The 14,416-nt window shown below is 45.1% G+C and overlaps 1 protein-coding gene across 1 annotated transcript in view; it reads left to right on the top strand.

Annotated features, from left to right (window-relative positions):
• SRGAP3 (SLIT-ROBO Rho GTPase activating protein 3) overlaps window positions 1-14,416 on the top strand; it is a 248,754-nt gene that overhangs the window by 170,875 nt on the left and 63,463 nt on the right. Inside the window, exons 5-9 of the mRNA XM_090284101.1 lie at window positions 916-1,101; window positions 7,755-7,883; window positions 9,628-9,849; window positions 11,475-11,576; window positions 13,772-13,969. Of these exons, the coding sequence (XP_090140227.1) occupies window positions 916-1,101; window positions 7,755-7,883; window positions 9,628-9,849; window positions 11,475-11,576; window positions 13,772-13,969 (837 nt within the window). The remainder of the gene's footprint in view (window positions 1-915; window positions 1,102-7,754; window positions 7,884-9,627; window positions 9,850-11,474; window positions 11,577-13,771; window positions 13,970-14,416) is intronic.

Raw genomic sequence — 14,416 nt, 5'->3', positions numbered from 1 at the left:
TTTATATTCTATAGTTCCATATAAATGAAGTTCTACATTGACAAAAACAAATCAGTGATTGCCTGGGTCTGGGGTAAGGGTGGGGATCAACTGCAGAGAGGCATGAGGGATCTTTCTGGTGTGATGGAAGTGCTCTATATCTTGACTGTGGGTTTGGCCACATGGATGTAAAGTCTGGGGACTATGCTAATAATACTGTATGATCTTGGAGAAGCCACTTTACCCTTGTGGGCCTCAGTTTCCCTACTTATAAAAGTTGGTGGTCAGATTAGATGACATCGAGGATTTCCTGACTCAAAAATTCTGTTGTTATAACAATATGCATCTTTTATTATGAATGCAGAGTAGCAGGGTATAATATGCTTTACAGTCATTTCATAGTCAAGGATGAGTTTAGTTCAGAGAGCATAGAATATGCATTCAGTTACCCAGTAGTACTCTTTTGGCGCCAGAACCATCTGTAGGCCAATTTTACTTAGGCAAAGACCAGAGGAAATAATTTGGATGTGAGTAAGAAGGATATTCCCATGGAAGCTCCATGAGTATTGGAGGAGGGGCTTTCCCAATGACCCCAGAACAGACTAGAGAGGGCAACTCAGAAAGAGCCAGCTTTCCCATATCATCTGAGACCTTAGATGCTTGGGGACTTTGGTTGTTCTTTAAAATTTTCTCTTTACTTGTCCATCCCTGGCATTTAGTAAGGACTTAATGATGGTGGTGATGGTGATGATGATGATGATGATGATGATGATGATGATGAAGCTGCTACTGATGATCATCATCATTTCCAGTCCTCAGAGAGTTTGTGCAGCAGTAAAGAGCTGCAGGAGCTCAGTGTGTCATGGGAAGAGGGAGGGCTGAGTGCACTGTGGCGCAGAACTAACAGCCTGCTGATTCCCACACATGTGTCTTCAGGTCATGAAAACCTACCACATGTACCACGCGGAGAGCATCAGTGCGGAGAGCAAGCTGAAGGAGGCTGAGAAGCAGGAGGAGAAGCAGTTCAACAAGGCGGGAGAGCTCAGCATGAACCTGCTTCGGCACGAGGATCGGCCCCAGCGCCGCAGCTCTGTGAAGAAGATTGAGAAGATGAAGGAGAAGGCGAGTGAGGGCCATGGGGGAAGAAGGGGAGGGCCATGCCCCCTGACAGCCTTGGCCACCCCCTCTGCACCCTCGGGGCTGTGAGGGTAGAATAATGCTGCTGGCATCTGATCCTTTTGCCAGGGTCAGCAAGTGGGGAGAGGTACTCAGCTGACAAGAGAGCTGAACTGTGAGGAGACTCACGCCCCTGGAGCATAATCTCAGATATGCAGGAGTCACCAGGCATTAGTGGTGGCAAGAGCTTGCCCTTGGGGTCAGTTAGGTGGCTAGGGGCCTTTTGGGACTGAGTGTATCCTAACAAGAGGGAACAGCACTAGGCTACCAACCAGCACCTGGCAACTTGGAAAGAACCATTCTGAAATTGCCATTGCTGAAGCAAAGACGGGTGTTTTAGAATCACTGTGTTTCAATGCTGGAAGCATTAGTAGGACATGGTGATACGAATGCTGGTTTTGGAGTCAGATAGACTGTTTTGAAAATGCCACATTTATAACACCTCTCTGGACTTCAGTTTTAAAATATAACAGTGATAGCAAATAAATCTACCCTCCATGTCAACTCTGATCCATTGTTAGTGGCTGCCTGGAGTTCTGTGTTGAGGACTGTGAGCCCTCTCCAGGTTTTAGCTAAAAATAGAGCTGTGATCAATTAATAATGTCTACCACGGCCAGAATTTAGAGGGGCAGTGCACAGGTTGATTTCTTGTCATCATAGACTAGGTGACTTCTAAGGTTCATTCCTCCTTAAAAGGCCATGATTTCTTGTTGAAGTCTCTTCATTCATTCATTCATTCATTCATTCCATGGAATCAGCAAACATTTCCTGAGCTCTTTCTGTATGTCAGACATTGTACCAGATGTTTATTTGGGCTTCAATGAGATAAATTCTATTATGCTATGACTCTACAGCTCTTGAAAATTATAGGAGATTGAGTGGGAACAAGATACAACAGGACCTTGGTAGGCTAAAAAAGTAACCAGAGGCAAATAAAATAAGATTTCAGGGTAATTGCCAAATGCAAAGAAAAACAGGCTCTACAATAATCAGGCAGAGACTCAATTAAAAAATGAGCAAAAGATTTGAATAAACATTTCTCCAAAGAATATGTATGAGTAGCCAATAAGCACATGAAAAGATGCTCAGCATCATTAGTCATTAAAGAAATGGAAATCAAAACCACAGGGAGACGCCACTTCATACCCATTAGGATGGCTAAAATAAATAAGGCAGGCAGTGACCAAATATTGATAAGGCTGTGGAGAAAGTGGAACCCTCTCACACTGCCGGAGGGAATATAACGATTCAGCCACTTTAAAGAATATTTTGACAATCCCACAAAATGTTAAACGTAGACTAAGTTACCATATGATTCAACAATTCTACTCCTAGATATCTACTCAAGAGAAATTTAAACATATGAGGTCTATCCAGAAGGTATCCAGCCACGTAATATGACAAATAGAGACAGGGTCAGCAGGGTCATCATGGCCCTGTGTGCAATGTTTCTTGCATCTTGTATCTTCTTCAATAAATGTCTCTATTTGGGACCTCACACAGTTCTCCTAATCACCCTCAGCTGTCTCATCGTATTTTCCTGAATCTCATCAATGGTCTGAAATCTCTTTCCTTTCAAAGGGGATTTTTATTTTGAGAAAAGCCAGAAGTTGCAGGGCACCAAACTTGGCTGTATTGTGGCTGAATCACCTGAGTGATTTGATGTTTTACCAAAAAACTCTTCATGAGACGTGATGCATGACTGGGCGCATTGTCATGATGAAGCTGCCAATCACCAGTTGTCCATAGCTGCGGCCTTCTTAGTCATCCAAATAGTTTCCATGGAGGAATGTTCAAATTTAATGCAAATATTGATGCAGGTTTGTTGCTCTACCCGCTCAGTCATTTTTTTAAAATGTTTTATTGATTATGCTGTTACAGTTGTCCCAATTTCTTTTCCCTCTGTTCCCCTCCACCCAGTGACACCCCCCTCCAGTGGTCCCCCCCCCCTTAGTCCATGCCCATTGGTTGTGCACATAGTTCTTCTCAACATCTTCATATCTGCTCCACTCTCTCCTATTACGTTTCTTAATTCCTGCACCATCTCCCTCATTTTCCCCCTCCCCCCTACCCACTGACCTCCCCCCAATATGTTCCCCATACCTACAATTCTTTTTCCACTCTCGTTGCCTACTTAGTTTGCCTTTATTTCGATTCCCTAGCTTCTGTTGTTGGTTGTTGTGATACAGTTTTCATTTTCATGTTCATAGTTTTGATCCTCCTTCTCCTAAACAAGTCCCTTTAACATCTCATATAACAGTGGTTTGGATCTAATGAACTCCTTCGGTTTTACTTCGTCCTAGAAGCACTTTCTCTGCCCTTCTATTCTGAATGGCAGCTTCGCTGGATAGAGTAATCGTGGCTGTAGGTTTTTGCTTTTCATTTTTTGAGTATTTCTTGCCAGTCCCTTCTTGCCTGCAGAGTCACCTTTGAGAAATCAGCTGATAGTCTAATTGGGACCCCTTTGTACATAATTCTCTTGTTCTTTCTTGCTGCTTTTAAGATTCTCTCTTTATCCTTAATTTTTGACATTTTGATTATAATGTGTCTTGGTATGGTCCTCCCTGGGTCCAGTTTATTTGGAACTCTCTGCTTCCTAGACCTGTAAATCTATTTCCTTCCTCAAGTTAGGGAAGTTCTGCTTAATTATTTTTTCACATAATTTTTCAATTTCTAGTTCTTCTTCTTCACCTTCTGGCAGCCCTATGATTCAGATGTTGGCCTGCTTATAGCTGTCCCAGAGGTTTCTGAGCCTCTCCTCATTTTCCTCACTTTTCATTTCCTCTCTCTGCACTGGTTGACTGTTTGTTCCTTCTCTATGTTCTGATTTGTTGATTTGATCCCTGGTTTTCTTTCCCTCACCACTAGTTTGGTATGTGTTTTTGTTCATTTCAGCAGGACTAGCCTTCGTTCCTTCCCCGTCTTGTTTAAGATCTGCTGTTAGGTCTGTAAGCATTCTTATAACGAAAGCTCTGAACTGAGCCTCAGAAAGATTATGTATCTGCTGGTCCGATAAATCATGTATTTTCTGTCTGGACAGCTGCGTGATTGGGATCTCTATCATGATCACTGCCATCCTGACAGTTTGTGTTTACAGTACCTTTGTTTCCTGGGTGTGGCTGTCACACCTTCTACGATATATGGTGCGTAGCCCTGTGCACTCATCACTACCGCGTGACCCTTCTCACCACACTGTGGCACTTTGTGTGTGGATGGGGGTCCAAGATGGATTCCTGTCGTTCACTCTCTGCTGAGAGACCGGGAGCCTCCTCCTCCATCCCCATGCCCTCCAGGCCTCACAGTCCGAGGCAATGGGGATCTGCCTTCCCCAGCATTGGAATCATGAGCTGACAGGTTTGGTCTGCAGCTAGGGGTGCTCCCAGGTGCTTCTCACCTCCCCTTAAATACAGGTATCTGTGCTTACTGTAAGTCCTGCTGCCCATCGCTGCAGCTGCCACTGCCAGCACAACTTGACCTCTCCTCTCCAGCTTTGCCTCTCCTATCTGTCCAGACGAGCACCACTTGTTTACAACTTTATACATTGGCCTTCAATGTAGCTTTATTTTCTGGAAGTTTAGGTTATTTCTGGTTTTGCGGTAGTTGTATTCCTCCTTAGTTGTGGAGGGAGACGGAGCATGTCAGTCTAGGCCTCCATCTTGGCTGGAAGTCCTCCCACTCAGTCATTTTTAATGCGATGGCCACACAGTACACATGCTCACTCAACTACCACCCCCACTGACTAGTACAGTGAAGTCGTCATGGTTCACACATACACATTCCAGTCCACTCTCCTTTGCTGCCAGGTTACATCAATGTTGTGCAAACTATTCTCATTATATTAACAATGGCTGGACTTCTTCTGGACATACCCTGTATATAGATATAAAAACTTGCATGTGAATATTCATAGAAACATTATTCATAATAGCCCCCAAATGGAAACAACCCAAATATCTGTCAACTGATGAACAGATGAATAAAATGTGGCCTATCCATGTCATGGAATATTACTTAGTCATAAAAAGCAATGAAGTACTGATTTATGCTACAATAGATGAATTTTAGAAACAATATACTAAATGAAAGAAGCCAGTCACAAAAGGCCACATATTGTAGGGTTCTATTTATGTGAAATGCCCAGAACAGACACATTCATAGAAACAGAAATAGACTAGTGATTGCCAGGGGTTGTGGTGGAGGAGAATAGGGAGTGACCACTAATTGGTGGAGGGTTTCTTTTGAGGTGATGAAAATATTCTAAATTTAGATAATGGTGATGGTTGCATAACTCTGTGAATATACTTAAAAAAAATAATCAAGGAGTTACAGAACTACAACATAGGAGGATATATAGAAGGGTAGAGAGTATACTGTCTGGGAGTTCAGAGACTAATTTTTTGTTCCGAGTTGTGTGCTAATTAGCCATTTGGCTCCTGGACACACTACTTCTCCCTCACTGTTTTCATTTATTCACCTATAAACTAAGATACCTTTAATATCCTCGCCAGGTGTACAATTCTATGATTCTATGAAGAACTGAAAATGGTCTCAGGGTCAGAGTAGCCCCCTGCAAATTGGTCAGGAGTATCAAAATTCTCTGTGGGGATTGGGAGCATAGCTTGTGCAGGGTGTAACTGCCAGAAGTCTTTTTCTGGAATTTTGCAGAATAAGTGGATACTGGAGAAAGGTCCGAGGAGATCTCTGGGGACACCTCTACTAAAAAGCTGGGAAAACTCAGTCTAGAATAAGGAAGGTTTAAGAGTGTCTAGATAAAGGAGAAAACCCTGTTTCTTTAAGGAGGGCTGCCTTTTTACACAGTAGTGGGACTCATTCGTCTGAATGGGGTGAGGGCACAGTGCTCCAACCCATGCACTCTTTACTCCTTCCTGCCCAGCTGTCCCACAACAGAAGCAGCTTCCCAGTCTGGCTCATAGCCAAGAATGGCCCCTCGGGCTGCCCCACTCTGCCTCTTCCACTACTCACATCCAGGCAACCAGTGAAAATCATTCAATGACTGCCTTGTGCAGAGATTGTTCTGGGTGCTGCAGGTCCAGCAGTGAACAAGGCAGGTCAAGTCCCTGGCTTCATAGAGCCTACTTTCTAGTGGGGGACACTGAAATTCAGCAAGTACACAAAGCAGTAAAAAATGTAATTTTGGGTGGTAAAAAAGTGCTTTTGAAGAAAAATAGAGCAATCAAGATGTCCTTCAGTGAGTGAATGGATAAATAAGCTGTGGTAAATCCAGACAATGAAATATTGACTAAATATTTAAGATCCAAAAAGAAATGACCTAGCAAGCCATGAAAAGACATGGAGGGACCTTAAAATGCATATGATTAAGTGAAAGAATCCAGTTTGAAAAGGCTACATACTATATGCCTCCAACTATATGACATTCTAGAAAAGGCAAAACTATGGAGACAGTAGAAAGATGAGAGGTTGCCAAGGGTTGGAGGGAGGGAAGAGCCAAAAGGCAGAGCACAGCAGGCGTTCAGGGCAGGGAAACTACTTTGTATGATACTATAATGATATCTAAACCCATAGAATGTACGACACCAAGAGTGAACCCTAAGCTAAACTATGGACTTTGGGTGATAATTATTAATGAAAGTACCATTCTGGTGGGGAATGATGATATTGGGGGAGGTTGTGCATAATGTGGGAGCAGAAGCATATGGGAAGTCTCTGTACCTTCCTCTTGATTTTGCTATAGACCTAAAACTACTCTACAACATAAAATCTTAAACAATTAAATAAAAATGAAAATCACGAAAGTTCGAACAAATTTTAAATATATGGAAAAATAGAACAGGGCAAAGGGATAGAGAGTGGAGGGAGGGATAGTGGAGATTCTGGCAACACATTTTAGACAAGGCTGCCATAGAGTCCCATCTGACCATGTCACCTTGGGTAGGGACCTGAATGACATGAAGGACCAGGCCACATAGAGACTTGGAAGGATGGTCTGCCAGGAAGGAGGAACAATTGGTCTGAAGGCCTAGAGGCAGGAATGAATGTGACCTCTTCAAGGATGAGCAGAGGAGGCTGGTGATGAGGGAGAGCATGGAGGAAGAGGGGCTTGAGAGGCCATTGTCACAGTTTGGGCAGCCACTAGGGGTGTTGAGCAGGGGCCTCAGGAGGTCTTACTGACAGCTTTGGTAGAGGCCAGTAACAGGCTGCTACGTATTGAATGGTGCTGTTACTGGGTGCATGTGAGCAATGTAAGATGAGCTTTTTTTAAAAAAAAAAAATCCTCACCAGAGGATGTGTTCTTCATTTTAGAGAGAGGGGAGGAGGAGAGAGAGAGAGAGAAGCAAAGAGAGAGAGAGAGAAACATTGATAAGTTCCCTCCTGTACTCATCTCAACTGGGAAACAAACCTGCAACCTTTTAGTGTACAGGACAATGCTCCAACCAACTGAGCCACCTGGCCAGGGCTAGTGAGTTTTTTGAGTACAGGGCCCAGATCTTACTCACTTGGCATATGGAGTAAGATATTCTAGAGGGGTTGGTGGATTGAATTTCCTGCAATGACTAAGGAAAATCCCAAATCTCTGCCATCAATGGCTCAGCTCTCACATTTCTCTTTCTTTCTTCCAGAGGCAGGCAAAGTATTCTGAGAACAAGCTGAAGTGCACAAAGGCCCGAAATGACTACTTGCTGAATCTGGCTGCCACCAACGCAGCTATAAGCAAATACTACATCCATGATGTCTCCGACCTAATCGACGTGAGCACCTGGAGTCTGGGACTGAAAGGGCCCCACACCTGGCTGGCGCCAATCATCAGCTGAAGGAGGGGCTGGCCTCTGTCCTTAGCTGACCTTCCATGGTGGAGGGGAAGGGCACTGAGCATGTGGGGCCTGGGAGATGATCTTCTACATGCATGGGTGGGAGTTGGCCTGTGGTAGACCCTGCACAATTGGGTCAGACAGTCATATATTCCCAAGTATCCTCCTCTACACCAGACCCTTGACTGGGTTTAGGGGCACTGGAGTAATTGTCCACAGTTCATGCCCTAGGGGCTTCCCAGAGTAGTTCAGCACCCCCAGATCTAGTCTTCCAGACACACACACACACACACACACACACACACACACGGAAGAAAATAGTGAGTGAGACAGAATTACTGCTGATCCTTGAAAATTGTGGGGGTTAAGTGTGCCGATCTCCCCTTCAGTGGAAAATTCACATGGAACTTTTAACTCCCTCAAACCTTAACTACAGTCGTCCCTCACTAATGGCAGGAGCTCAATTCCCTGATATAAAATGGTGTAGGACAGGGCTATAGTCGGCCCTCTGCCTACATGGATTCCCAACCGTGGATCAAAAATACCATCTTCAATCCACAGTTAGTGTAACCCGAGGATGTGAAAGCTGGGATACAGAGAGCCGGCTGCACGTTTATTGCAAAAATCCATGTATAAGTGGACCAGCACAGTTTAAACCCAAGTTATCATTGAAGAAACCAGGCAGTTTAAGCAAAAGGAGAACAGAACGCTGACACCCAAGTACCAGCTGCACAGGACAGGCTGGAGGGACAACTGTGCTTGGGGAAAGAACATTGTGAGCGGTGTCCTCAGGGAGAGCCTCTGTTATCTGTGTTGGAACTGGGACTGCTTCCCGTGTCTTCCCTCCCTATAGCTGGGGATTTGGTCCAGTAAGTGCTCTGTAAGGATTCCATAGCGGCGAATGGATCCTTTTCCTCTGGCTTTGGTGTATCCCATCAAGAAGGCTGCAGGAGGGACCCATTATCACCATCCCCAGGAGAGGGATCTGCTGGGCACTGCCTGTGCTTTCCAATGTATGAGGCTAGATCTTCCCTCTTTATTACAACTTTTCTTTTCATTCTTCCCAGTCCTTTAATTTTTTTGTTGACCAAATTTTTATTGAGCAGCTACTAGCTCTAGGTCTTGAAGTGCTACAGTAGACAGGAGCCAGTGGTTCTGCCCTCATGGAGCTTACTCTCCATAATCCTGACACACTAACAGGCAATTGCAATGCCATGTGACAGGTGTCACAGTGAAAGAGGTGGAGGGAGATGTGGACCCCTAGGGGAGGCACATCTGATGTAAACTCTGAAGGGGGAGAACATCAAGGAAGACTTCCTGGAGGAAGTGTCCTCTAAGCTGAAACCTCAAGGAAGGATTTTTAGGCAGGAGGAGAGAGGAAGAGTATGCCAGACAGAGGGAATGCATGTGTGGAGGCCTAGAGATGAGAAAGAGTGTGGTGAATTTGGGAAGCTGAGAAAAGTCCTGCTGTTCCCTTAATTGCAATCCCCAAGTCTCCCTGAAGACTTTGGCGTGACTTGTGTGGTAGGATTCCAAAATGCACAAGGGGCCCCAGGATGAAAGATTTTGACTATGGAATGAGAGGTAATTGTAAGTCATCATGATGGGGTGGGAAATGCTAGTGGTCCCCGCCTTCATGTCACAGCCCTCACCTGCACCCTTCTGTTGTGTGTCTGTTTCCAAGTGCTGTGATTTGGGCTTTCATGCCAGCCTGGCCCGCACCTTCCGGACCTACCTCTCTGCTGAGTACAACCTGGAGACCTCTCGCCATGAGGGGCTGGATGTCATCGAGAATGCAGTAGACAACCTGGATTCCCGAAGTGACAAGCACACTGTCATGGACATGTATAACCAGGTCTTCTGTCCTCCACTCAAGTTTGAGTTCCAGCCCCACATGGGGGATGAGGTATGTTTCTCCGAGGAGCCCATGCTTGAGGCTCCTTCTGTCTGTGCTCCTGTGTGTTCCCAGAATATTGGTGGGAGGGGACCATTAGCCCCCGTTCCATGTGCAAGGTGTTTATCTCAGAGGTCTGGGGTCAAGTTATTGGTTCAGGGGCTTCCCCAGCCAAGGTGTTTACCACTAATACCTTAACCTTGCTGGCTCAACTTCACCACCTGCAGAATTGCAGGATTTTAGTGCTCTGTAAAATCCCTCCCCTACTATCTCCAGAAGAGCCCTACAGAGTCCCATGCCTCCATTCATTCTCCTGTTAGATCACAGGAGGCTAGGCCTCATCACAGCCACTCTGGCCAGCACCCCACCAGGGCACCCACCGCCTGTCCTCCAATACAGGAAGCATACCACCAACTGCGCATCCTTCAGTGCGTGTGCTGCTGAGATCCTCGCTATCTTCTGAGGGGAAAACTGGGATAAGGCACTTGTCACTGGCCCTGAAGCAGCATGCTAGTTACCCAAATTTCACAAAATTCCTTATGCAGATAGTTCCTTGAGCTTTTCTATATCACTCCTTCCTCTGTCTAGGGCTCAGTCCTTCGGCTTGGGACTGATGGAGGATAGCCACCAGACTGTCTGCCTCCCCGTCTCTATTATGTCTACTGTAGGGATCTGTGCGCAGAACTTTCTCCCAGTGACCCCTGTCCCTCCACCTAGATGTATCCCAGCCACACACATGGGAATTCAGGGGACCCAGACCAATGGTGTACAAGACCCCACCAGCCTCTGGAGCCTGTGGAGCTCAGGAAGAGGCAAGGAGGCTCCTTAGCAGATGGCATTTGCTGGACCCTCCAGATGGTGCTACCCCCTTTATTTGCAAAAATGAGGCCTGTGCAGGGCTTTCTGTAGCGCCTGCCCCATCCCTCTGCCCTCGTGTCTAGCCCTTTTGGCCCATCATCTGGACCTGAAAATTCTGACCTCATGGATACCACTGGTGACTGTGAAGTTTGGGTAGCCTAGTTAGTGGTAAATAACTAGTAAATAACAGAGCCCTACTGTCCCTTATGATCTCAGCTGAGTCATCCGGGCAGCCCAGCCCACAGGTGGTGACAGAGTGCTGGGTAGGATAGATGTAGGGAGAACAGTATTTCTCTCCAGTCTTCCCCTTCTCCACCTCTCACCCAATCAAGCTGCTGGGGAGGAAGTTCCATGAGTGGAGGGCAGAGCGCCTTCCTGCTGGAGAATAGAAGCACTGGCTGGTTGTTACCCATTTATTGTTCTTTTCATTGGCTTCTCTTAGGTGGTGGTTGCTTTCTCACCGCAGCTTCCTGCCTGGAAATTAACTAACTATTCTCACGTAATGAGATTATGTCAGAGGTCAGAGCGCTTAGTAAATGCTCAAGAATACACAATGTAGAAGACCATCACAGAGGCCAATGTTATAATTCAAGCGGGTGGCCCCTCATTCCAGTCTAGTGTTACCAGGTATAAGCTGTGTTACCTTTGGGAGGTCATTTGAGGTCTCCAAGCCTGTTTTCTAAGCCCTTGATAGGAATATTTGTGATAGCTCTGGCCCTAACTCCACACAGGTGAGGAGGGCACTGGGTGACTGCAGGTGGGGGCTGTTATTTCCACAGGTGTGCCAAGTCAGCGCTCAGCAGCCGGTCCAGACAGAATTACTCATGCGGTACCACCAGCTGCAGTCCAGACTGGCCACTCTCAAGATAGAGAATGAGGAGGTGAGTGAGCCCCGCTGCCCTACAAGGGGTTTCCTTACAAAGGCCTAGCTTGCCTTGGGGAGTCCACACTTGCCAAAGAACACATAAGAAACTAGGGTTCATTTGTGAGATAAGTTATTACACAACCATTAAAACCATGTGCACCAAGAAACCTTAATGGTAAGGGGGAATGCTCACAAAATACTAAGTTAAAGAAACAAAAAGAGAAAGTAAAACTGTGTGTTCAGGATTATCATAATCAGGGTAAACTAGAGTATGTGCATATGTATCTATGTGTATTCACAGGCATAGGGAAAAGACTGGAAGGAAGTACTTCAAAATGTCAATAGTGGTTATGTCTCAGCTGTGATTTCTGTCTTCTTTGTGCCTTTCTCTCTTTTTTTGTGATGTGTTTGTTATTTTTATCATCAGAAATAATAATAAATATTTTGATTTATACAATTAAATAAGAAATAAACCCAGGCACACTAAATGTGTCATGGATTCTGAGTCCCAAGGAACTTCTGATTTACCATGGCCAGCATACCTCCCATTCAGCTGGTGACACAGGATTGCCACTGGGAGGGTACAAATGGAATTTGCAGCTGTGGTGTTTCCGTTTTGATGTGGACTCATGAGGCCAGGTGGGAAACCTTCTATTTCAGCCTGGACGCCTCCATGCAGGGAGAATGTCAACTAACTGGAGGACTAGGATGTGGGGAGTGTCACCCAAGATCACTGAAAAGTGCATTCAAAGTTAGAGATGGGGGGCCATGGTTCTGTCTTCATATCTCAAGAGGACTGTCCTGGGGAGAGAGGCTGGTTCACTCTGTCTGCACAAAGGACAGCGCTCAGGCAAATGTGAGGCAGATCATCTCTCAGGATAATGACGAATGAAAGCACTTCCTGGCGGGAGGTTATGTGGAGACAAATTATGTATTTGTTTCAAACCTGAGATGAGAGAGATGGATAAACTGTTTTCTTTATTTATTTGTGTCCTACATATTTCCCCAAAACATTTTTAATTGTTTACAAGGAAAAATATATGGATAATAATGTTAATGGAAATTGGGGCCTCAGAAAGAATGAAGCAAGTGTTCCTCTGTATAGGCTGCTCTTGATTTTGAACCTGAGCTTCTATCAGGCTATGTTAGAAAGAACTGATTCATTCATTTATTCATTCAACAGTTATTTAAGGAATACTTACTCAAGTATTTCTTAAGCACATACTATGTGCTAAACGTTGTGCTAAATGCAGAGTAAAGTAAGTGAGCAAGACAATGCAGTGGCTCCTTTCATGGAGTTTATATTCTAGTGAGAAAATACAGATAATAATTGAAAAACAAAAGCAAACAAACCAATAAATGAATGAGTGTACAAAGTATTAGACAGAGATAGGCACTAAGTTAAAAGTTGTAGTCAGCGGGTGCCCGATGTCACCAGGAGGTGACATTTAAGTTGAGACCTGATTGACAAGAAAGAGACTTTGAGCAGCAGTAATTTAACGATGAATGTAGGCACAGTTTGTCCTGGAACTGCTTTTGGAATGACGCTCCATCAGAGGATAGGGTTTGCCATTTAGGCTCAAGTCAGCGACAGGATATTGAGAGGTGGGGGATCATGTGCCCTGCATGTGTAGCCTGCTAGGGGTCCTGTTCAAGCCCAAGAGAGAAGTTGGAATCCTAGAGAAATGACCAGGCTGTGATGTCTTAGCACCCATCTTCCTCGAGGTTCTCTTTCCTGTCAGGCCTTTGATAGGACTCAGGTGGCAGATAGCTGGAGAGTTCATTCATTGAGGATGACTGCTCAACTTATCCAGACTTTGTCCCCTCCCTGAAGAGAACCAAGGGTATTTCTAGTGTTGTTCCTCCTCAAGGGACCTGCCTCCTGTTGAAGGAGCTAGTTTGGGGCTATATAAAACCAGATCAAGAGAAACAAACCTAGTAACCCGAGTTCCTTGTTCGTCACAATATTCTCCAAGGCTCTCTCTGGATGAAGCAATTCAATAAAACAACTTTAGACTGGGCAACCTGAGTTCTCACCGCACCCAACTAAATGGCCTTAGTTTGTACATCAATATAATTGAAATGATTACCTTGTCCTGCCTGCTTCCTACAGGCTTTGTGTGGAAGAAGTAAAGTAACGGTTGGGAAAAGGACTTGAAGGTGTCAAAGGCATTCCGAGGCTAAAGGATTTTTGTTGATGTGTTTTCCCAGGTGAGAAAAACCCTGGATGCCACCATGCAGACCTTACAAGACATGCTGACCGTGGAGGACTTTGATGTCTCTGATGCCTTCCAACATAGTCGGTCTACGGAGTCTGTCAAGTCGGCTGCCTCTGAGACCTACATGAGCAAGATTAACATTGCCAAAAGGAGAGCCAACCAGCAGGAAACGGAAATGTTTTACTTTACAGTAAGTGGACTCAGAACCTGCTGTCTGCTGACCCACTGGCATTGACTTTTGGGGAGCAGCCCAAGCTAGTGGGAACCAGCGAAACCACATGGGTCAGTTAGACCTACAGTTCTTCCAGCATGCTTCTAAAATTAAGTGACCTGGCTTGGCTTTGTGAAATGCAGAAATTGAATTACCAGTGATAGTGTTGGCAGTGATCTTGAATTGACAGTTATTGCAACTTCCCTGTTCCAGGAAAAAAACAGAGTGTCTTCAGTAGTGTAAGAGGAAAATGATAATGGAGCCAGGTGCAAGCCCCATATAATAACCCTAAAGTTTAGTGGGTGGTTGTCATGTTGCAGTGTCTTAAATTCAGGTGCAGGCTTGGAAACGACTCCATGTGTGATCCATGCAAATTGCTGGTGAGTTGCCAACCCTTTATATAAAATCCTAGATGGCTAACAGTCC

This window comes from Furipterus horrens, unplaced genomic scaffold, assembly GCF_987537825.1.
Source record: "Furipterus horrens unplaced genomic scaffold, mFurHor1.1.pri manual_scaffold_7, whole genome shotgun sequence".
In the NCBI taxonomy this organism is placed as follows: Eukaryota; Metazoa; Chordata; class Mammalia; order Chiroptera; family Furipteridae; genus Furipterus; species Furipterus horrens.
Note: the sequence above shows the minus strand (reverse complement) of the source record. Positions and strands in the feature narration are given on the sequence as shown.